The sequence below is a fragment of the Xiphophorus hellerii genome, chromosome 14 (genome assembly GCF_003331165.1).
Source record: "Xiphophorus hellerii strain 12219 chromosome 14, Xiphophorus_hellerii-4.1, whole genome shotgun sequence".
Lineage (NCBI taxonomy): Eukaryota > Metazoa > Chordata > Actinopteri > Cyprinodontiformes > Poeciliidae > Xiphophorus > Xiphophorus hellerii.
In genome coordinates this window covers 24,963,495-24,988,428 of record NC_045685.1, presented here as the reverse complement: position 1 = coordinate 24,988,428, position 24,934 = coordinate 24,963,495, and the positions used below count along the sequence as shown (strand labels likewise).

At 37.0% G+C, this 24,934-nt stretch overlaps 3 protein-coding genes and 1 long non-coding RNA gene across 5 annotated transcripts; all 4 read right to left on the bottom strand.

Annotated features, from left to right (window-relative positions):
- Positions 1-380: 380 nt before the first annotated feature.
- Positions 381-24,547, bottom strand: LOC116733100 (oocyte zinc finger protein XlCOF6-like). Of its 2 annotated transcripts, XM_032583807.1 has the most exons (5): positions 24,502-24,544; positions 3,020-3,171; positions 2,945-2,969; positions 2,748-2,814; positions 381-1,612 (listed from the first exon to the last, which is right to left on the bottom strand). In XM_032583807.1, exons 4-5 carry the CDS (start codon positions 2,812-2,814, stop codon positions 810-812), a joined length of 870 nt encoding a protein of 289 aa, XP_032439698.1. In that variant the 5' UTR covers positions 2,945-2,969; positions 3,020-3,171; positions 24,502-24,544; the 3' UTR covers positions 381-809. The 2 variants fall into 2 exon arrangements, with proteins under 2 accessions (XP_032439698.1, XP_032439697.1); XM_032583806.1 differs by lacking the exons at positions 381-1,612; positions 2,748-2,814; positions 2,945-2,969; positions 3,020-3,171 and adding an exon at positions 11,863-14,412 and having other exon boundaries at positions 24,502-24,547.
- Positions 3,697-5,702, bottom strand: LOC116733125 (gastrula zinc finger protein XlCGF8.2DB-like). Its single transcript, XM_032583861.1, has one exon. The coding sequence runs from the start codon at positions 5,651-5,653 to the stop codon at positions 4,619-4,621; it is 1,035 nt and encodes a 344-aa protein (XP_032439752.1). The 5' UTR covers positions 5,654-5,702; the 3' UTR covers positions 3,697-4,618.
- LOC116733171 (uncharacterized) lies at positions 5,957-8,879 on the bottom strand. The gene is made up of 2 exons (XR_004341969.1): positions 6,159-8,879; positions 5,957-6,072 (listed from the first exon to the last, which is right to left on the bottom strand). It is a non-coding gene; the product is annotated as an uncharacterized LOC116733171 (long non-coding RNA).
- Positions 18,913-21,546, bottom strand: LOC116733118 (gastrula zinc finger protein XlCGF26.1-like). Its single transcript, XM_032583850.1, has one exon. It carries the CDS (start codon positions 21,425-21,427, stop codon positions 20,138-20,140), a length of 1,290 nt encoding a protein of 429 aa, XP_032439741.1. The 5' UTR covers positions 21,428-21,546; the 3' UTR covers positions 18,913-20,137.
- Positions 24,548-24,934: the final 387 nt, after the last annotated feature.

The following is a 24,934-nucleotide window of genomic DNA, read 5'->3' as shown; positions in this document are numbered from 1 at the left end:
TTATTTATATATACTGTATATATATATATAAACAGTATATATATATATACATATATATACACATATATATACATATACAATACACACACACACACATATATATATATATATATATATATATATATATATATATATATATATATATATATATACATATATACACATATATATATACAGTATATATATATATATATATATATATATATATATGCATATATATATATATACACATATATAATACACACATATATATATATATATATAGAATGTTTTCATACAGATGTTGGTAATTATGCAGCTTATTTTTGTTTTATATTTAAATCAGTTTGATGATTTAAATATTTCACTGAGTCAAAAACAAACTGACAAAGCCAGCCTGCTTTGAAGGAGGGATAGCAACATTTTAATAAACAGCATTGTGGAAAAGAATAATCAATGTTGTAAGGTAAAGGTAATTCTATTTATATAGCAGACTTTCAGCAACAAGGCAGTACAAAGTGCTTTACAGGAATTACAAGGAAATACAAACAAACAAAATAACAAACCAAAGGAAAGAGAAGAAAAAAAAAGGAGAGAAAGAGAAAAAGAATCTAATGTTGATCTAAAGTATGTAAGCTAGTTGCTCCTGTTCAGGGTTGCTAAGTATCATCTGGTCTAATTTCAGTTCTGGGTTGGAAGAACAGGAGTCTAAAAATTAGTCTTGATCCAAAAGGGTCCTCTGGGCTTCTAGTCTCTGCAGTTAAATAGTTTCTTTACAGTTTTTGTAAAAATAAGCTAAAGAGTGACCAAGTCTGCCTGCCAGTCTGTAACTAGCGCCAAAGACGACTTTTTGTCAGTTTTAGGAGCCCACCTACCAGTAGTGGGATCACCAGAACGGTTGCCAGGCCTACTTTAGGAGACGGCATCACAGCTCTCCCAAAGATAGATGCAGTATATTCATCAATTTTGTGATAAACTCTTCCTGCCTTTTGCTTGAAAGACCCAATAAAAGTGGTGCAATAAACCTGTTGATCCACATCGGTGGTGGAAGAACGTTCTGTAAAAACACGGTCAGGTGAAACTTCTGCTCCCAGAGTTTCTGTCGCCTCAGTCAAGGCTCGACGACTGATATGAGCGATTAATTCCCTCATCTCGTCAGAATAAAAATCCAACCTTACGGTGATTAAAGGATTTCTTTCTGGTATTTCAATCAAAACAGGATCTGCTAAAGTTAATGGGGTGCTTGCATAAAACTTCCTGAGTCCTGCAAATGTTTTACTAGTGCTGATAACATCATTGCTGGTCAATGTCTCATCTTTTGGTATGGCTTCAATATAAGAACTTGTACTAGGAATCGGTAGGGTCTCTTCAGTAGTTGGTTCTGTTTCTGTCGGGGTTCTGAGGTCCTGTGGTTGGTCCACCCTGAGGTCCTGTGGTTGGTCCACCCTGAGGTCCTGTGGTTGGTCCACCCTGAGGTCCTCTGGTTGGTCCACCCTGAGGTCCTGTGGTTGGTCCACCCTGAGGTCCTGTGGTTGGTCCACCCTGAGGTCCTCTAGTTGGTCCACCCTGAGGTCCTCTGGTTGGTCCACCCTGCGGTCTTGTTGTTGCCTGTGGAAAAAGCAGAACCAACCTCCTCCACAGTAGACACAGTCAGCTTGATCTTTGGGAATATAAATTCCCATATCTCGAAGAGTTTCTCTAAGGAAGCGATCCATTTTCAGTTTTTGAAATGCAGTGGTCGGTCTGTTGCGTCTCACCGTGAGGTCCTGTTCTTGGTGGAAGAAGCAGAACCAACCGTCTCCACAGTATAAACAATCAGCTTGATCTTTGGGAATATAAATTCCCATGTCTCGAAGACTATCGTAAACAAAGCGATTCATTTTGAGAGGATTTCTAAAAGATTTCTCTTTGTGCTTCTCTGACAAACAGATTCAGCGTAAATGGAAGAGTTGGAACGCTCGCCGCCTATTATCTCACAGCTGATCAAAGCACTTTGACGTTACCTAGCAACAGGTGATAACATTAGCACTGCTCACTGTCAAGCCTCTTGGTATAATTTCAAAATAAGAGCATTTTAAACTGAGCATATTTGATCTGACACAATCAACTGATCCAACTGAAGAAGAAAATGATCTGCAGTGTGTTGGAATGATTGTTGACCTTCCTAACTAGCTAAGTTACAGTTGAACTAAATCAAATTAGAAGGCAGGCTTAGAATACGTTATATCCTGACAGATTTGGTTCACTGTTACTGTTTTCCACCGGAGACTCCTGAGGAAATTATGTTAGAACAGTTTTCTAAAAAGAAACACCATTATTTTAGGAAGCCTTTTGAATATAATCTTTAAGTTTAAGTATTAAACATACCTTTCATTAAACTCATTATTTGGTGTTAAAATAATTCAGTCACAGAGATCATAGAAACATCTTCTTCAAGAGATCAAACGCATGAAATACAAGCTTTTGTGCTTGAAAAATGAATTAACTCGATTAGTTTTGCAGAACTAACTGCATAGCTGAAACAATGCAGTTGTAGTATCATGTTCCTGTCAGTAGGTGGCAGCATGAAAGCGCTTCCATTTCAGGCCTGCAGATAAGAGACGCCCATCGTTTTCTGCTGCTGGAGGTTAATAATTCAACAGAAACCCATCACTAGTTTTTTTTCTAAACCGTCCAATTGAAGTTTAAAGTAAACAACAAAAATTGTTTAAGAAAAAGTAGCTGGCAGGGAGAGATTACAAATTTATAAAAGTTAAAGTTTACTACACCTCCATTAGTTCTCCACCAGATGGCATCAGGGAGCACGGTTGGGGGATCTGCATCTTCGGGCCTCATCAGCAGGGTGTAAGTGACGGTTAACGCTCCAACACCAGAGTGTTAACCATTGTGGTAACCCCTAGCCTCCCACAACATCTTGCTTTCCTTTAAGTGATCACTGGTTGTTTACCAGTGTTTTTGTACTTACCCTTTAAGGTCTCCCAGATCGACGCCTGGACTCCGGCTCCAGATCGACGCCTGGACTCCGGCTCCAGATCGACGCCTGGACTCCGGCTCTAGTCATTTTCCACACATTGGATCAGTTGCTGTAGACGAAACTTCTGGACAAGTTCCTTTCTGGCTGGCAAGCCTGGATTGTCTCGATCCTGTTGTTACTTCGCCGTGCCCGAACCTGCTCAGCTCTCCTCGGTGCTCCTGGTCAGTAAACCAGACGAACTCATTATCCAAACGCCATCTGGTTCATCTGCAGGGTTGGCTCCTGTCACTTTCACCTGATCCTGCTCACCTCTTCCAGGCTGAAGCCTTGCTCCTTTAAAGCAGTGTTTCCCAACCCTGGTCCTCAAGGCTCACTGCCCTGCATGTTTTAGGTATTTCCTTGCTTCAGTCCAGCTGATTTCAGTTGATGACTGATTAACAGGCGTTTGTTGAACTGCAATCAGTTGAATCAGGCACATTAAAGCAGGAAAACCTCTAAAACATGTAGGACAGTGTGCCTTGAGGACCAGGATTAGGAAACACTGCTTTAAAGTAAGCATCTCCTGCAATATCCTGGTTCCCCACTGTGGTCTTCTGGTCATCCCCTCTGCAACCTCTACATTTGCACATTTCATTTTGTAAATAAACCTTTAAAAACATATCCTTGCCTGAGTTTATCTGCATGTGGGTCAGAAGCATCACTAAAACCATGACACAACTAAAATGAGGGGAAAAAAAACATCATTATGGAAATTTAACTTTAATATTTAAGAACAATACAGCAACATTTTTTTTAGTACTCACTTTTCTATATCATCAATACATTTTCTGGTATCCTAAAATATAAACCACAACCATAAAACCGTGTTACAGATTTAGAAAATATAGGTAAAAAAAAAACAACAACAGTTTTTTGTTTAAAAAAATGTTTAAACTTGGACATCACTGTTTAGATGTTCTGGTACCGTCAGATTGTCAATTCCCGAAACAACACAAGAAAGAAAAACTCGTAAAAGGGCACGCGGCTTTAAGAGACCTCATCTCTCTTCAATCCACAGGATATATATACATATATATATATATGAGAAACAATCCCAGATTTCATCATAATTTAGTAAACCTTACATCTGTGTTGTTGCCATCATATAATCAGCAGTATTGTTGTCCTGAGTCAGAAATGAATAGAGAAAATTAAGAAAACAAATTGTAACCTACCAGCTAACATTTATCCATTAACCAAAATCATTGAAAGAAAACAAACAAACAAGGTATAAATACAACAAAGGATAAAAACACACTAAGGGCACCAAAACCTTTACAAGTCAACTCACAGCATTTATACCCATTGATTCTCTAGAATCCACCATTAAAATCTCACTTGGAAACTCCAATTTAAATGGAAAAAACAAAGACCAGAATAATGAGAATGTTCCTAAGTATTTTAGCAAAGCCTACTATTTGAAAAGTGTTTTAAACTAAGCTGTGACAGTTATAAAAATGTGATTGTAATTACTCTTCTTTTAAACAGCAAGTTATTGAACACCTTGATGCTGGTAGTGTGGAAAGAATCCTGCATGACACTGGAGGGTTATCAACCCTTATTTAGTGATAAATTAAACTGCCTTTCTGACTGAAACCTTCCACAGGTTACATGTGAGAAAGGCTTCTAACGTGTGTGAGTCCTCATGTGATAACGTAAATTAGATTTGCCTCGGAAACTTTTTCCACAAGTGGCACAAGAGAAAGGCCTCTCACCTGTGTGAATTCTTATGTGATAAGTTAAACTCTTTTTTTTACTGTAACTCTTTCCACAGGTCCCACACGAAAAGTGTTTCTCATCCGTGTGTGTTGTCATGTGAGTAGCTAAAAGAGTTGATTGACTAAAACGTTTCCCACAAGTATTACAGTTGAAAGGCCTCTCACCCATGTGACCTTTGGTGTGTGTGACTAAACCACCTTTTTGAGCAAAACCTTTCCCACAGATTACACATACGAAAGGCTTCTCCCCTGTGTGAATTCTCATGTGATTGGTTAAAGTGTGTTTATAGGCAAATCTTTTTTCACAGGTTGTGCATGAGAAAGGCTTCTCACCTGTGTGAATTCTCATATGAATGTTTAAACAAGACTTGGTAAGGAAACGTTTTCCGCAAGCAGTGCATGAGAGAGGCTCCTCTCCGGTATGACCTTTCATGTGAATACCTAAATTACCTTTTTGAGAGAAACCTCGTCCACATGTCATGCACGAGAAAGGCTTCTCTCCTGTGTGAATTCTCATGTGAACAACTAAACTTTGGTTATTGGAAAAACTTTTTTCACAGGACGTACACGAGAAAGGCTTCCCACCCATGTGTATTCTCATGTGATTCTCTAAGATTGTTTTGTCATTGAAATTTTTTCCACAGGTGATGCACGAGAAAGGCTTCTCAACTGAGTGAGATCTCATGTGACTCTTTAAGGCACTTTTTTGATGGTGACCTTTTCCACAAGTAACACATTTGAATGGTTTTTCACCTGTGTGAGTTTTCATGTGATACATTAAACCACGTTTTTGACTGTAACCTTTTCCACAGGTTGAACATGTAAAAGGCTTTTTTCTTGTGTGAATTACCATGTGTTTAGTCAAGAAACTCTTTCGAGAAAAGGTTTCATCACAAATTTTACAAGAATACTTTTTTTTCTCTGGGTGAGCTTTCTTGTGCATTTTTTTTGCCACATCACTAAAAATGTCATCAGTCTCCTGTTTCAGCACAAGATGCTCTTCATCCTGACTGATGCAGAGTTGCTTCTCTTCCTCTTTGTACTCTTGATGTTCTGGTTCCTCTTGCTCCTGTTTTATCTGCAGAGGTTCTGGATTATCTGGCTCCTGTTTTATCTGCAGAGGTTCTGGATTATCTGGCTCCTGTTTTATCTGCAGAGGTTCTGGATTATCTGGCTCCTGTTTTATCTGCAGAGGTTCTGGTTCCTCTTGCTCCTGTTTTATCTGCAGAGGTTCTGGTTCCTCTTGTTCCTGTTTTATCCGCAGAGGTTCTGGATCTTCTTGATGTAAAGTGGAGTTCTCTTCCTGGTTGCTGAGCTCATTGAGAACCTCTTCCTCTTTACACACAAAGTTTTGGAGAAAATCTGGACAAAAAGACGAAACAAAAGCAATAAGGTATGGCCTGGCAAAAGGAAAATTTACTTTGGAGGGGAAAAGAGTTGTAGTTTACCAGGGTTTTGCATCGGAAGTGCTGGGTGTGTAACATGATAACTACAAAGGAGATGACTGTTGATTTCAGGAGGAACGGGATTAGATCAAACCCAATTTCCATCATGGGAGAAGAAGGTTTAGGTGGTTGAGGAATATAAATACCTTGGTTTTCATCTGGACAACAGACTGGACTGGAGATGCACCAGTGAAGCGCCTATAAGAAGAGACAGCAGGAGGACGCTAAGATCCTTCAAGGTTTGCACCAAGATGCTGCAGATCTTCTATAAGACTGTTGGTGAGAGCGTCATCTCTTCTACTGTCATCTATTGGGGCAGCAGCACCAGAGCCAGGGACATAAAAAGGCTCAACAGTCTGATAAAGAAGCCTGGTTTTGTTCTGGTTCTGTTCTGGGGATGACTGTGGAACCTCTGGAGATGATTCTTCATAAAATGAAGAAAATTATGGGCAACCCTGAGCATCCTATCCACCAGACTGTGTTGGGAAGGCAGAGCATCTTCAGTCAGAGGCTTCTTCAGATCCGCTGTAATACAGTCTGCTACAAGAGATCTTCCCTGCCAACATCCATCACGATCTTCAATAAATCTTTGAAGAATCTAAATTAAGGAGTTACAACATTTAATGTCTCCTTGGGATTAATAAACTATTTTTGAATTTGAATTTTAATGAATACAATAACGGAAGGCAGGTTTTGACATAACAGATAAAGTTCTAGATCCCACACTCAACCAATGCTCAACTAATTTTAGGGAATCTTATGAGTGACTACAGGTGAAGCAACAAACGACATGGTGAGCAGAGGATTGGCAGTCAATGACAGAGTCTAGCTTGGCTGTAAATAACTATGTATTGCCTAGGGCAATTATTAATAAAACTAGTAATTTAGATGACTCCACTGCTGTGTTTTGTTGGTGAAGCAAATTGGCTCTAATTTAAGAAAGATTAATTTAGACTAATTGATAGAAGTAATGCTTTAGTAGCTTGAATTAGAAATCAACCTTTTTGAGAATTGATTCTAAAACGTAAATTATCGCATTTGAGTGCCCACAACAATACAGATCACCAGGGTTGGCTGGTAACTTTTCAATTTAGCTATAAATGCTAAATAAATGCATACTGGTTGTATGATGTTTTTTTTTTTTACAAAAACATACAAAAAACCTGCAGGCACAATGCAGCAAGTATCCAGTTAAAGAAACAACTGAGCAACGTGCTGCCAGCCCGGCTCCAGACGAGTTTTACAGGGGGGCAAAATTATTCTATGTAGCAATAATAATATAACTCAAGTAAAGAAAAAGATGCAGTGCAGTAAAACTACTCTTATAAATACATTTTTCCCAAAAAAGTTACTCAAGTGAAGGTAACAAGTACTACACACTTTTGAACATAGACAACATCAGTAGCCTATAGGCTGCTTGTTAACAAGCTTAAAGTCCTGTATTGTTATTAACTAGTCATCTTTTACTAACATAACCTGGATCCAACAGCATTACTCAACTCACTCGGTTAGTCTGAGGAGAAAAACTGTGCAAAGTTATTTTCGTTTTGCTGGTTTGCTGCCATGATTCTACCTGAGTAGCTCTGCACAGCAGCAGGTCTCCTTCGCTGCCGCACAGGTGTAACCCAGTCCTCATGTTGCGTTTAAAGGCGGCTCGGAAAAGCAGGTTACGACGTGTTAACAACGGATTAAACGGTTTTAACTGCTGAAAAAAGTGACAAAAGGCACAGATATGGCAAGTGCGGAAGCCGCTACTGTATCAAATCAATATATGAACAACAGAGAGTTGGCCACTTTAAGGTAAAAACAACAAACAGCTTCCAGTCCAGGGGGGGACACGGCTGACTCTGTGGGCGGGCAATGGCCCCCAATGCTCACCCATGCCGCCGGGCCTGCATGCCATCAGTAATGCAACATTTGACAAATTGAAAACAGTAACAAGCCTCTTAACAGCCTTGTTACAAAGTGAAACATTACAGGAAGTTAAATAGACACTGACTTTATCAAATAATGTCAAGTAAAGGAAAGATTCTAATATGTTTCCATTTCTGTTTGGATACGCATCTGAAAGCAGGTCCAAATAAACCTGCTTTCAGGTCAGGTGATGTCAATCTAAAAATACCCTAAAAACTGTCATGAGTTTCATATCCTGTTTGAAGTTTTCACAAATCCCAAACTGCGTTTTATGCAACTGTTCAGTATGAAACTATATAGAATGTATTGAGTTTGAGAAAACTGAAGAAGTCAAACTGTATCTTATATATTCTGTGACTAATGTAGAATAATTCAGTCCATTTTTAAGTTTTCAGGGTAATATATAGTTTCATCCTAGACAGATCACATCTAAGGTCCTGAATAAGTGGTTCTTTTTTGAGTTTTCACGAATTTAATGAAGCTTTCACAAGCTTTGTTGTACAGTTTTCAAACTGGGTGTGTAAGGTTGAAATAACGCAGAAAACACAATTACCACAATTACCAGTACTTCCTTAAACTGATAGTAAAGATATATTTACTATCTTTATCTGTAGTAAAGATAAATGTGTTACGGATCTTAAACTGTAGTTAATATATGAAGAGCAGTAAATAGAAAAGGTCACAACTGATCACTAAGTATTTCATATTTCTGGCTGGACGGGATTTGTTGTTCCAGTCTTTCGGTTGGGGGTTCAGCTTTGCCCCAAACAACTCTCTTTAACTTGTGTCATCAGTAAAACGCGAGGCAGTTTCGTACCTATCCGGTGTAAGATGATCCTCGGTATCCGTCTGAAGTCCATCAGTCTGCGCTGATCCTCCATCTCTTCCTCCATCTTAACGTTGATTTCTTTAAACTCTGTGAATGTTTCTCCAGCAGGAGTTACCTGCTCGTTCATAAACTCTCTCTGAGGCTGAAACGAAGATATTTTTACTGTAAATTATTTATCTAAAACACCAAACTCGTCTTCAAACTACCGTCTAACTAAACTAAATCTAACTATCTGCTCTTTGTTTTTAGCTTCCGTGTGTTTCACTGCCGCTGCACTGAAGAAACTGTAAACGACTTTCCGTTCCGCTTTGAATTTTCGACTTTTAGTCTCGTATTTTAAAATAGTTTTATTAAATAAATTAATATTATTGAAAGTTCATTTATTTCAGTATATCAATCCACTCTTGTGTACGGAGCTATTCCAGTAGCTCAGTTCAAATGAAACACATGAATTACTCACATTAAAATGTTTTAAAGCTTTTATTTCACTTTTTGGCGAGTTTATATTCAGAACAAATGAAACCAGGACATTTATAAAATATGAAATTACATCAATTTTTAAAAAAAATAACAATTTTGACACAAAACAATTTATTTTCGAGCTGGTGAGATCTCTTCTTATTCACAGAGGAAATCCAGCCCAGTAGACATTCAGCTGATAACCTAATAGAAAACTGTTCTGACATCAGTTCTCATCTGTTTCAGGTGGAAAATGTCAACAGTGAACCAGATCTATTAAGAACCACAGATATTAACTTCAGCTTGGAACAACAGAACCTGCTAATGTTATTTAGCTCAACTGTAACTTATAAAACGTTAAAAAACGGTCAGTAATGAGTGCAAGACGCTGCAGATCCATTGCAACATTTCTTCTTCTGTTTGATCAGCTGATTGTGGTGGATTGATAGGTATGTTCAGTCCAAAATGCCCTTACTTTGGTTCTGTTTCTTCCACTGGCAACCACAGAACCTCACTGTGAGACACAGCAGAACCCAAGCAGAGCCAGAACCAACAGATTCCTAGAATGAGCTCTAGAAATGCATTTAAAGGGCTGCATCAAAATGCTACTTTAACTTTAGCAGATCCCGTTTGTTTCTAAAATGCCAGAATGAAAACCTTCACCCATCCAGGAAGGATTTATATTCTAATTACCCGAGGCAGAGAACCTCTGAAAGCAGTCGCCGAGCCTCGAAAAGAGACGGCAAGAGAAAAACCACAGATTCCCAACTGAAACTGAGTTTCTGCTAAGATCCTAACATAAGTAGAGATGACTTATAAAAGGATCCAAACCTCCAAGACTAAAGATGGTTCAAAAGCACGACTAAATCTCAGCCTTTACTTTCCTGCGATAAGCAGCAGAACTGGTAACAGTGGAGTGATTGTTGTTAACATGTAGAAAATAATGACAAAATGATCCTATTGAAAATATTTGACAATTTGGAAGATTAAATATGAAAGGTGAAAATGGACAATGGTAAAGTTGTTTAAAGCGTTTATTTAATAAACATTAAATATGTCATTACATTATCAAAATGTAAACTTAGCAGTCAATCAAGATAATTATTAAATATGCATTTAATTATCTGTTTTTATTATTATTGTTTCCTGGTTCCTGCAGTGCCACTTTGGCTGTACTAAATTAACTGTAAATTAGTTTTTTGTTCTGCTTTGAATTTTGCGATTTTAGTCACCTCCTAACATGCAAATTAAGTAGAATAGAATATTATTGAAAGGTTCATTTATTTCAGTGAGTGAAATAAAGTATAGAGTAATTATACACAAACTGACGTTTAATGCCTTTTACTTCTGTTAATTACGAGGATTACCTGTTATAAAAAGATACTTTTTATCTTACAGAAGAACCATATTGGTATGTATTTACTCAAATTTCTTTGAGTATGATCTATTTAGTTTGTAAAACAGTTTTTTTTATTAATATTAAACTTCTTAGATTCATTTTTAGATTATTATGCAGAGAGACTCCTGTTACTGCAACCCAGAAAAGGAATTAGAACAAACTTAGAATCCAGAATAAAATCTTCCAGAACAGGAACATTAAATTTTTTTATTACTTAGAAAAAGTAAGTAACCCTGAACAGGAGCACCTAGCTTACATACTTTAGATCAACATTAGATTTTTTTTCTTTTGCTCTTTCCTTTGGTTTGTTATTTTGTTTGCATTTCCTTTTAATTCCTGTAAAGCACTTTGTATTGCCTTGTTGCTGAAAATGTCCTATATAAATAAAACTACTTTTTACCTTTAGAATATTATTATATCAGGTTGTAGTTTTGTAGGATATCATTAAGTTAAACAGTGAATGACTACATGTATTTTAGAGGAACACAGAGATTGAACAGTCTCATCACCCTCACTGATACAACCGACCGCAGCCGAGTCATCTGAGAACTTCTGGAGACGACAGATCTCAGTGCAACAGCTGAACTTTAACGTAATGAGCGTGAAGAGGAAGGGAGAGAGGACAGACCCTTGTGGAGCTCCTGTGTTACTGACAACACTGTCCAACACACAGTACGCAGCGATTTGTACATTCATTCAATAAATTAGAATATTGCTTAAAAACCCATTTAGTCCAGAAATTTGCTCACTAAATCTAACACATTATATGCATAAAAACCACACAAATTCATATGTGAGAGCCTTTATTTCTTTTAAATATGATGATTTTCCATTTACAGGTAATGAAAACATGACCTTTAAAATTGCAGCATTACATCAAACCACTAAAAAAACAAATGTAATGGGCGTGCCGTGGTGGCGTAGCGGATAGCGAGACCCACGTTTGGAGGCCTTGAGTCCTCCAGGCGGCCGTCACAGGTTCGACTCCCGGACCTGACGATATTTACCGCATGTCTTCCCCCGTTTCCTGTCAGCCTACTTTCATATAAGGGAAACTAGAGCCCACAAAAAACAAATGTAATACAGAAATGTGGGTGTTGTGCATGTTTAACGGTTGTTATTTTTTCTGTTTATTAGACTTTTGCTCCACAACGTATAACACCGTATCTTCATGCTTTTAGTGTAGTCTTTGTCATAGATTGCTGAGATACTGTACGTCTACATTCAATGTATAATAATGCATATTTAAATTAAAATTCAGAAAATATTATTCCCAAAGCAAAATTCATTTGAGACTCTACCAGTTCACACAGTAACGGCTAACCACTAACCAAAATAATGAAACTACAAGTATAAATACAACAAAGGATCAACACGCAAGGACTCCAAAAATATTTATGGAAAACTAAAAATATTCAAATGCATTATTCCTTTAAGACACTACAAATATCACTTTTAAAAATACATAAAAAATCTTAAAACACTGGATTAATAGCTCACTTCAAATAAAAAAAATGTCATGGAAAAGTTCACATTATGCCGTTCTTATATGAACAGTTAAGCTTCATTTTATGAGTGAAACTTTTTCCACAGGTCACATATGAGAAAGGCTCCTCACTTGTGAATCGTCATGTGACGATTTAAACTAAATTTGCTATGGAAGCTTTTTCCACAAGTCAGACAAGAAAAAGGTTTTTCACCTGTATGAGTTCTCATGTGACGATTTAAATTAGTTCTGCTTTGATAGCTTTTTCCACAATTCACACAAGAAAAGGGGTTTTCACCTGTGTGAGTCCTCATGTGAGACGTTAAACTAATTTTATTTAAAAAACTTTTTTCACAACTCGTGCATGAGAAAGGTTTCTCACTCATGTGAGCCACCATATGACTAGTTAACTGAGGTTTGCACCGAAAACTTTTTCCACAGGTCACACAAGAGAAAGGCTTTTCACCTGTGTGAATCCTCATGTGATAAACTAAACTGCTTCTTGCAATGTAACTCTTTCCACAGGTAATACACGTGAAAGGCCTCTCACCTGTGTGACCTCTGACATGTTGATCTAAACAAACTTTTACAGGGAAACTTTTTCCACAGGTCTCACACAAGAAAGGCTTCTCACCTGTGTGAATCTTCATGTGACTCAGTAACTCAAATTTGCTTCGAAAACTTTTTCTACACGTCTCACATGGGAAAGGCTTCTCACCTGTGTGAATCATCATGTGACGTTTTAAATGAGACTTGGCTCTGTAGCTTTTTGCACAGGTCACACATGAGAAAGGCTTTTCACCTTTGTGAGTCCTCATGTGAGTGGCTAAAACTATTTTAGTGAAGAATTTCTTTTCACAGCTCCCACATGAGAAACGCCTCTCAGTCGTGTGACTCCTCCTATGACAATTTAACTGAGATTTGGATGGGTAGCTCTTTCCACAAGTCACACAAGAGAAAGGCTTCTCACCTGTGTGAGTTCTGATGTGATAAGTTAAAACAGTTCTTTGGGCAAAACGTTTTCCACAGGTCACACATGTGAAAGGCTTCTCACCTGTGTGAGTTCTGATGTGACAAGTTATACCAGATCTGTTAGTAAAACTTTTACCACAGATAGCACATGAGAAAGGCCTCTCGCCTGTGTGACATCTAATGTGTTGATCTAAATTATCTTTCACAGCGAAACTTTTTCCACAGGTCACACACGAGAAAGGCTTCTCACCTGTGTGAATTCTCATGTGACAAAGTAACTTAGATTTGAATCGGAAACCTTTTCCACAGGTGCCACATAAGAAAGGCTTCTCTCCAGTGTGAATCATCATGTGGAGATTTAATCTGGGTCTACTCATGAACCTTTTTTCACAGGTGACACACGAGTAAGGTTTCTCGCCCGTGTGAATTTTCATATGATTGTTTAAAGCTGATTGCCTACTGAAATTTCTCCCACAATTAATGCATGAAAACATCTCCTCACCTGTGTGGGTCCTTATGTGAACATTCAAAGTACTTTTTTCAGGAAAATTTTTTCCACAGGTTGAACATGTAAACGGTTTTTCACCTGTGTGAATTCTCATGTGATAAATTAAACTGACCTTCTGAATGTAACTTTTACCACAGATTGAACATGTGAAAGGCTTCTTACCCGAATGAATTCTCATGTGTTTTGTCAGGTATCTGCTTTGAGAAAAGGTTTTATCACAAATTTTACAAGAATATAATTTTTGGTGTTGTTGAGTTTCCTTGTGTGTTTTTTGCTTTGAACTGTCAGTTTTACTTTTAGAATTTGTGGTTTTCTGACATCTCTCTTTTTGTTTCTGTTCTTTGTCTCTCTTTTTTCCTGGATCTCCAGAATTGCTTCCTTCCTGATCCTGGTTCTCATCCTCAGCAGAGTCATGAGAGATGAGTTGGTTCCTCTGTGGTTCTGTTTCATTGTGGATTCTTTGCACATTAGGAGGATTCACCAAAATGTCATCAGTCTCCTGTTTCAGCACAAGCTGCTCTTCATCCTGACTGATGCAGAGTTGCTTCTCTTCCTCTTTGAACTCTTGCTCTTGTTTTATCTTCAGAGCTTCTGGTTCCTCTTGTTCTAAAATGGAGTTCTCCTCCTTGGAACAATCTGTGAATTCAATCAGAACCTCCTCCTCTTTACACACCCAGCACTGTGGGAGATCTGCATAAAAAGACAAAACAAAAACTTTTAAATGTGAGTAAAAGAATGAGCCCTTCCCTTTAATGACTTGAAGCCTTTTCAAGTAATTCAAAGACTAAAATGACAAATTTATGAGTATGGAAATTAACTTAACCAATTTAGTCCTTCTGAACAGAAGGGAACTTCATGTCAGTCAATATATACTTTGGACCTCATGGTGAGGAAACAAAATGGCGACAGATAACCTAGTGGCTCCCCAACAGAAATATTCCAAACAGCAGCTTGATTTAATCCTGTTATAGTACCTTAGAGTCTTTCACATAGTTCTACCTTTTATGAACAGTACAGTTTGTTTTTTAGTGCACCTTAAAAAAAGATAAAATGAGCGTTTTAAATCCTGTTGATGCTTTTGGTAGGTTTCATGTCTCCATTCCAATCCTCTGCATAAAACATCTGTGGTTTATTACTGAAACAATTCAAATTAAAGTTGTAAGCAACCTCAAATAGCCCTCGCAGCTCAGCAACGCTCTGGAGCATGTTGCAACTGCCAACTTGTCGCTGATCGACGAACTCCAACTCCACCAATCAATTCTACATATCGTCACTAAGCAATACATTGACAAAGACTCTATATTATGTTCAGTCAGGCTCAGCTTAGCTCCAAAAAGGAGTATTCAAAATTTGGCAGACACCAAACCTTCTTGATGGAAGTTGCAGCCACTTCCTGTTTGGTGGCATAGGAGTAATTAAGACTTCCTGTAGAAAATTGCATTTGAGATTATCATCTGTTTTTAGAGAAAGACTGAATGTTCTGAAATATTTACCTAAGATGATGACATGGAGGGTCATTCACCACAGAAACCTGCGACTTTTTTCTCAGTGGGTGATGTTAGGACTGTCACTATAAGTTTTGCTGGACGATGAATCGTCTCAGAATTTATTGCAATACACAAAATAATAACAATATAATGCTGATGATAATGCAAGAACACATTCTGAAAGATCAACAAACTTTAAATTCTAAGAAATACTTAACGGCATTTTAAATATACAAAGTAAATAAAACAACAGAAACAACAAATTGTTTCAGAGTTCACTTCAGCCGGACCGAGTCCGAGGTTTTTAGGCGGTACAGAGTTCACTTTTTTAGTCTGTTTCACACTCCCCAAATGAATCGGACTTTCTAGACAAACGAATTAGAGTCTAATTGAAGCGGACTAATCAGGGCTGGTGTGGACGCACGCTAACATAACCTGCAACAGCATTACTCAACTCACTCTGTTACTTTGGAAACCTGTGGAAAGTTTTCTAAAGGCCGGTTTGTTGCTGTGTGTGAAACACATTACAGGTCAACATTATGTTAAACTCTAGTCTGTTGCTGTTATTCATTACATCTGATTACACAAACACTCACTGTATGGTTACATATATTAACTGTTAAAACTAATATTACTATTATGCCGTTTATAAAAACAGTTAAATCATGATGGGTCCTCATATGTACATCAGATATATTTCATTTCTTAAGCAGTTTGTTTAATTAATCTTCCTTCTCATTATACATTGGAAGAGGGAAAGATTTCACACATTTTAACAGGTGGAATCCATTTTTATTTTCACTGTATTTATTTAACATCCCTGATTAATTCTAGAGACCTTTTTTAACATACAGAAGTAATGAACCTTATTAAAATAGATTCTTTCATTTGAGATTTGGTTTCTGTTGACACATTTTTTGCAAAATGATTAACAGATTTTCATTTCAAAACTGTATACATTTTAAAAAGTCAGCTGTTTGTGCTCTTGTCTAGAATATTGATGTTAAAACTTTACATTTTTGTTCACTAGTCATTTTTATTTCCAGGTATGTTGTTGGTTTTTGTTGCTATCGGCTTTGGAATGAGAAAACTATAGGTTATCGGTTTTAAAAACAAGAAAAAGGATAATGTCTTATTATTTTTTTAGTTTAGACCTTGTGTCTGAACTTTAATTTTAAATCTGCACATGACGTAATTAAACACAAAATTTAACCAGTACTTCCTTAAACTGGTTCGGTAGACATAAGGGCGCCGCGGATCACAAACTGTAATTGTCATATTATATGATGAATAATTTTCAGGTAGTAGTTGATGATTTTTAAGCATTTAATGTTTACAGATGCAGTGAATTTGTTATTACAGAGACTTTCAGTTTAGTGTAAAAGCTCTTTGAGCTCCTTAACCAGTCTGTTACTCTTTAATATATCTCCAACTTTATTCAACCTGATAAATCAGTAAAACGTGAAGGTGTTTCGTACCTATCCGGTGTAAGATGATCTTCGGTATCCGGGTAAAATCCATCAGTCTGCGCTGATCCTCCATCTCTTCCTCCATCTTAACGTTGATTTCTTTAAACTCTGTGAATGTTTCTCCAGCAGGAGTTACCTGCTCGTTGATAAACTCTCTCTGAGGCGGAACTGAAGACATTTTCACTGAAAACACGGAAATATTTACCGAAAACACCAAACCTGTCTTCAAAATGCCTTCTAACAAAAGAACAGCTAATGCTACCTCTTTTGCTATGTACCTTTCCGTGTGTTTCACTTTGGCTGCACTGAAGAAACTGTAAACGTGTTTTTTGTTCCGCTCTGAATGTTCCGCTTTTTGCCACCTTTTAAGATGTAAAATAAGTAGAATTGAATATTTTTGAAAGGTTCGTTAATTTCAGTGTTCGAGTGAAGCTCAGTATAAAGAATAATTACACAAAGACTGATTTTTAAATTAATTATGAGCATTATGTTATTCTTACAGAAAAAACATATTGGACGTGTATTCTAATTTTTTTGAGTATAATCTTTTTAGTTTGTAAACCAGAGTCTAATATTGTTACACCATGTTGTAGTTTTGATTCAGTTTTAAAGTTAAACAGTAAATGACTACATATAGAGAAACAAAGAGATTTGTTGTTTTGGCTTGAAAAGATTGGGAATGCAGTTGATTGTCTTGTGATAAAAGCCTCATGTTGCCATAGAAAGAGGTGAAAACATGAAAGGTCACTGATGAGACAAGATGTGAGAAGAGAGGAGATCACTTTGATTAAAGTCATCAAAGCAACAAAAGTATTCTGGTTATTTTGAAAAATTCTTGGCCTGTTTTTTATGTCCGATATATTTTCATTCTCATATTCAGTTATGTATATAGAAAACACATGGATAACTGGTGTATAAACTTTTAATTTAATAGTACTGATATTTATTGAATGATTAGTGAAATGATAATGTAGTTATTCCAGGTGGTGATTGTAAAGAAAATACAATTAAACGCTGTCGTAATTAAATTTATTGTGAGGTGGAAAACAGAGTGCTATTAAAATGTTTGATAAAGTGATCGGTCAGAGGAAAAGATCATTTAAGACTATTAATACATTTACATGAAGACCTGCAAATAAATTTACACATAAATGTTAATTCCAACATTCAAGCAAACATCAAACCACTAAAAAAAAACCCAAATGTAATAAAGAAATGTAGGTGTGATGAAAGATTAATGGTTGTTACTTTGTCTGAGATTGTCTGTTAATTTGACTTGTGCACCGCATCGTATAGTACGGCGTCGTTCTGCTTTTAGTCCAGGGTATGTCGTACAGCATTCTGAGAAACCTCTGCAACGTTACATAAAGTACATTCAGAAAACATTTTCTCAAAGCACAATTCATTTCTGACTCCACCAGGGCATACAGTAAAATCTAACATGTATCCACTAACCAAAATCATGAAAATAAAACAAAGTATAAGTACAACAAAGGATAAACACCAGGAGTCCACAAGTTTAAATCTAAAAATGTTCAAATGCATTATTCCTGAAAGCCACTACAAATATTACTTGTAAAAAAAAAATGTGTATAAAAGAACTAATTTAATGTAGCTGTTACAAAGATCTTTAGATGCTTTACTTAAAAACCACTTTTAAAAATATGACTACAGTTAGTGACTATGACAATCAGTGAAAAATCCATCAATATTTTTAGCAAATCAACATTTATTAATAAGAATATTCTGTAGGGTGTATTTTAAGTCTGGCAACCCGCCATACTTTACTTGACCCCCCGCCAGGCTAAGGGTTGGTTATTTTTGTTTTTAGAAAAAAATTATTGGGAAAAAAAAAAATTGCTTACTTTTTAAGCCATATTGCAAGCGTCTCTGCTGCTCTGAGTGTTTTACTGGTCAAGCAGATTTATTTCTTAAAGATGAGTTTACAGTTGAGCCACGAAAGCCGGGCGCCGCGGATCAATCACGCAGCTGATGCCTCTGCACATTGCTTCCTGCTCTGCAGCAGCAGAAGCAGCGCAGGAAGCAATGTGCACTGAGATCCGCACTAAAGTTTATCTCAGTGCGGATCGCGGATTTAGCTCATCATGCAGGGCCGGTCCAAGGCTGTACGAGGCCTGGAGCAAAATTTGACTTGGGGGACCTCTTGCTGCTAAAACATCAGCATCTCTAACAGCTTCTGTGTTAGATTTAATCTGGGAGAGGGGGAGTAAAACAATCAGTTTACTCATTTGTATTTTTGAACAAATAGAGTTCAAACTCAAAGATTAAACTCACAGCATCTGATTGTAGCTATGGTAACAAAACAATCTAACTACGAACATTATTCTTTGAACTTTAACAAAGTAAACTTGCCAGCTCCGTAAAATCTTAAATTTAAATGTTAAATAATTTAAAATCTTTTCATTTATGTATGCTGAAACAATTAAATCAAATTTAGCAGCATTGATCATCCAAATAAATAAATGTTACATTTATGTATCTGTGATAAAACATTAGCATTTATGGGGGCGACCTGGAAGAGCCTGGGGGTCTTTATGGAGCCGCTGACATAATTTGGATTAAACAGAAGTGCAAATATTTGATATTCATTTTAATAGTAGTTTTTGTTTTTAAGACTAGTTGTGGGTATAAACAGCGTTTCATTGGCGATATTTTCCCGTAACATATAATTACCCACAAATATTTTTACATTTCCTGTCTACTTAACATCTTTTAATACAAAAACACAGTGGACCGCCTCAGTGCCCCGACCACCGGGCTAAACCAGTTTTCTGGGTCAAGGCCTGATTCTGCTCAAAATACTGGTACATAGTTTAAGACTTTTTCAACATGTGCAAACCTTTAAATGTACAAACACGTTCTCATAGCAAATTCTAACAATGACTTCTGTGAAACAAACTTTTGGGGAAATAAAATCCTCTCTGTGGTTAGTTCTAAATAAAAATCTGACCAGATCTCAATTATATTTACATTTTTTAAAATAAACATGACAGAGTTCTATTTACAGGGGAAAAAAAAGAATATTTCAATGGTTTAATATGTAAAGAATTTTCCATCCAGTCATACATGGAAACGCCAAAAATGTAGAAAGCTAAACTCAATTATTCTACATGGTACAGAACTCAATGAAAACTGAAATGCACAGAAGTTAATCCTGTCTGAATGTGTTCCCCTCTTTAACTTCAGTATCTAATGGGATACTGATGAGGATCTTAAGTACAAACACGACTGAGGATAAAACAAAATGATTAAAGAAAACAAAAGTAGACCTTAGATCAATCTTGGTTGGACAGTGACAGACACAGTCACAGTCAAACAAAAGTGAAAGGCAAGGCCCTGTTGACGTCAACGTTTTTTAGTTGATGTGCACATCATCCGACCAGATTTTCCACTGGATCGGATACCAAACGGATCGGCTCTGTTTCGAGCCAAAGGCTTCTAGTCTGTGTGAGTCTTCATGTGATGACTTAAAATACTTCTACGACTGTAACTCTTTCCACAGGTCCCACAAGAAAAAGGCTTCTCACCAGTATGAATCCTCATGTGATCAAGTAAATTTGTTTTTGTCCGGAAACCTTTTAAACAAGTATCACAAGAGAAAGGCCTCTCACCTGTGTGAATTTTATTATGAATATTTAAACCGATTTTTTGAGAAAAACTTTTCCCACAGCTCTCACAGGAGAAAGGCCTCTCACCTGTGTGAATTCTCATATGAGCATTTAAACTGCCTCTTTCAATGAAACTCTTTCCACAGGTCCCACAAGAGAAAGGCCTCTCACCTGTGTGAATTTTCATATGAGCATTTAAACTGCCTTTTTTAGTGAAACAGTTTCCACAAGTCCCACAAGAAAAAGGCCTCTCACCTGTGTGAATTCTGATGTGATAAGTTAAACTCTGTCTTTGAATGTAACTCTTTCCACAGGTCCCACAAGAAAAAGGCTTCTCCCCTGTGTGAATTCTCATGTGAGTAGTTAAATACTTTCTTTTACTGTAACTCTTTCCACAGGTCCCACAGGAGAAAGGGCTCGCACCTGTGTGAATTCTCAAGTGATGAGTTAAACTCTGTCTATGATTGTAACTCTTTCCACAGGTCCCACAAGAAAAAGGCTTCTCATCTGTGTGAATTTTCATATGAGCATTTAAAGTGTCTTTTCGAGTAAAACTCTTTCCACAGGTCCCACAAGAAAAAGGCTTCTCATCTGTGTGAATTTTCATATGAGCATTTAAAGTGTCTTTTCGAGAAAAACTTTTTCCACAGGTGGCACAAGAGAAAGGCTTCTCACCTGTGTGAATTCTCATGTGATGAGTTAAAAGCTTTCTTACACTGTAACTCTTTCCACAGGTCCCACAAGAGAAAGGCTTCTCACCAGTGTGAATTTTTATATGAGTATTTAAATTGCCTTTGTCAGTGAAACTTTTTTCACAAATCCCACAAGAGAAAGGCTTCTCACCTGTGTGAATTCTCATGTGCTGAGTTAAAGTCCCTCTTTCACTGTAACTCTTTCCACAGGACCCACAGGAGAAAGGCTTCTCACCTGTGTGAATTCTCATGTGTCTCTTTAAATAGTTGGTGTCATGAAAACCTTTTCCACAGGTCACACACATGGCCAGTTTTTCACCTGTGTGAATTCTCATGTGATAAATTAAACCATGTTTTTGTCTGTAACCTTTCCCACAGGTTGAACAAGTGAAAGGTTTTACTCCTGTGTGAGTTATCATGTGTCTCATCAAGTTACTGTTTTCAGAAAAGGTTTTATCACAAATTTTACAAGAATATAATTTTTGCTCTGCGTGAGCTTTCTTGTGCTTTTTTTGTTTTGAAGTGTCAGTTCTGCCTTTCTGCTCTTTGGTTTTCTCATATTTCTCCTTTTGTTTCTGTTCTTCCTTTCTCTTTTTTCCTGGTACTTCAGAATTGATTCCTTCCTGATTCTCAGTTTCTGCAGAGCCATGAGAGATGAGTTGGTTCCTCTGTGGTTCTGTTTCATTGTGAACCTCCTCCTCTTTACACACACAACATTGTGGGAGATCTGGACAAAAAGACAAAACAAAAGCCTTTAAAATGTCAATCAAACTAGAAATCCTTCACTATAATCTCTAGATGCAACAAAACAGGATTTTCTTTGGTTATTCTAAAATCACAATCTTACAAGAATGAACATTAACTCAACCAATGAGGTTCTTCTGACCAGAATGGAATTAGATGCGAGTCAAAATAGGATATTATGGACCTCCAGGTGAGCAAACAAGATGGTGATAGCTTAACTTAGTGGCTTCCTGACAAATATTACAAAAAGTTTTCTTCCTCCATGTAGCTTCAGGATATACAGTACAGACCAAAGGTTTGGACACACCTTTTAATTCAATGAGTTTCCTTTATTTTCATGACTATTGACATTGTAGATTCACACTGAAGGCATCAAAACTATGAATAACATGTGGAAATATGCACTAAACAAAAAAGTGTAAAACAACTGAAAATACCCCTTATATTCTAGTTTCTTCAAAGCAGCAACCTTTTGCTGTGATTACTGCTTTGCACACACTCTGCATTTTCTTGATGAGCTTCAAGATTTAGTCACCTGAAATGGTTTTCACTTCATAGCTGTGCCCTGTCAGGTTAATAAATGGGATTTCTTGCCTTATAAATAGTCACGAAAATAAAGAAAACCCATTGAATTAGAAAGGTGTGTCCAAACTTTTGGTCTGTACTGTATATCACATTAAAGAGTGACATAAAATGTCTAAAGCAAAAGTATAAAGTAATTTTTAATCTCACCCACTGATATTGTCAGACATTGCTCCACTCACACACTCAACACAAACTTTCAAAAGCACGACTAAATCTCAGGCTTTACTTTCCTGCGATTCGCAGCAGAATTGGTAACAGTGGGGTGATTGTTGTTAACATGCAGAAAATAATGGCAAAAATGATCCTATTGAAAATATTTGACATGAATTTTGGACAATTTGGAAGATTAAATATGAAAGGTGAAAATGGACAATGATATAATAATTTAAAGCGTTAATTTAATACACAATTTATTAAATATGTCATTACATTATTAAAATGGAAACTTAGCAGCCAATGAAGACAATTATTAAATATGCATTTAATTGTTTTGATCATTATTATTATCGCCCGGTTCCAGTTCCTGCAGTGTCACCATAAAATAATTCCCCAGTCATAGTGGAGGGCGGGGCTAACACTGACCTTCTTTAACTTAAATTTGGGTCGTTATTCTGTCAGAATAAATTACATGCATTGAGTACGCATGCACAATAAAAGGTCTGCAACATACAGAGGAGCTACAGTTCAGCATATGTGACAAGATACATGAAATATGTCAATGAATTGTTTTTAATGATAATTGGATGGATAGTAGGGCTGTTGTAAACGAATATTTTAGTAATTGAGTAATCGGATAAAATAAATTGATAAAATTAAATATTGGTAAATCTGGCATAACACCAGTGTTACTTTCAGCTATCAATATCAGTCAGCATTTATTTGTAGTTTAGAAAATTAACCTGTAAAAATAATATCTCACTTTCAAAGTTAACCTGAAGAAAAGTTATACAAAGATTTTAAATTATATTCAATTTAATAATAAAGAGGCAGGCTCACAAACACTTATAAAAAATGTCTATGCTCCAGCTTTTAGTTTATGTATTCATCTTCAGTCAGTTTAATATATGAACTCTCACCTTGCCCCAAACCTGTCAAGCTTTGGGTTTGAGAAAACGGGAAATGTTGGCTGGAGTTGGGGAGGGAAGGAAATAGACCAGAGGACGAAAGTAAGAAAGGGGGGAGCAATACGGGATATTTACGGCACCTTCGTTCGTCACACACCGAAACTCATCGACCAGCTATGTACCGCTACGTTTGTTCAGACCGGGATGATATGAAATTTATTGTGCGGTTTGAAAACGAAAATAACGTTCATCTTTCTTTCTATTAGAACGGTTGGAACAACCGTACAGGCCTCGGACTTTAGGCATTTTGATGCTGGATCAATAAAAGTAAATGGCTGCATTCACTTCCTGCCCTCCGTCTGTATTGGGTTACGTCAGCGCTACGTCATCTGATACCCAGCAATAACGTACTGATCGGTTCATGCAGCAGAACTGAAGACTGAAAGTCTTTCTTGCGGTGGCCATTGTACTTTCTGCTACTGTATAATGTTTTCATAAGGTTTTTCCTTGTATGTTATTATCTCGTTGGTGAAATATCTGAAGTTTTGTTCTTCTTTAGGATAGAAATGCACCACAAACCTACGAGCAAAATGTAAACGCAAAACAGGCCAAACATGGGCTTTCCATCTCCCTGCTAAAATATAAACAGAAACTTTCCCTAAGAAGGAAAGACAAAATACATCCAAACGACTTGGACTATTTCTGAGTTATTTTCAGGGGGTAATAAAGTCATGTGACAGTTTGGATTGTGTCTCTTTTGTGTTGGTTTGTCTGAATGGTTCATGAAGGGCCGTTTTCATGTGCAGCTTCATCTCAACCTCACACAGACAAACATGAAGTGAATAAATTGACCGGGTACTTCCTTAATCTGGTTGTAGGCATAAGGGCACAAACTGTAATTGTCATATTATATGATGAATAATAGTCCGGGTCGCAGTTGATCATTTTTAACCATTTAATATTTGCAGCTGGGGCGGATTCGTCATTACAGTTTGGTGTAAAAGCTCTTTGAGTTCAGCGCTCCTTAACCAGTCTGTTACTCTTTAATATACAGGATCTCCAACTTTACTCAACCTGATTAATCAGTAAAACGTGAAGGTGTTTCGTACCTATCCGGTGTAAGATGATCCTCGGTATCCGGGTAAAATCCATCAGTCTGCGCTGATCCTCCATCTCTTCCTCCATCTTAACGTTGATTTCTTTCCACTCTGTGAATGTTTCTCCAGCAGGAGTTACCTGCTCGTTGATAAACTCTCTCTGAGGCGGAACTGAAGACATTTTCACTGAAAACACGGAAATATTTACCGAAAACACCAAACCTGTTTTCAAACTACCTTCTAAGAGGAGCTAATGCTACCTCGTGAGCTGCGTAGCTTCCTGTGTGTTTCACTTTGGCTGCACTGAAGAAACTGTAAACGATTTTTAGTTCCTACTTGAATGTTCCGCTTTGAGCCTTCTTCTTCTTCTTCTTCTTCTTCTTCTTCTTCTTCTTTCTTATGGCGGTTGGCAAGCAACTTACTGATGTGCATTACCGCCATCTAC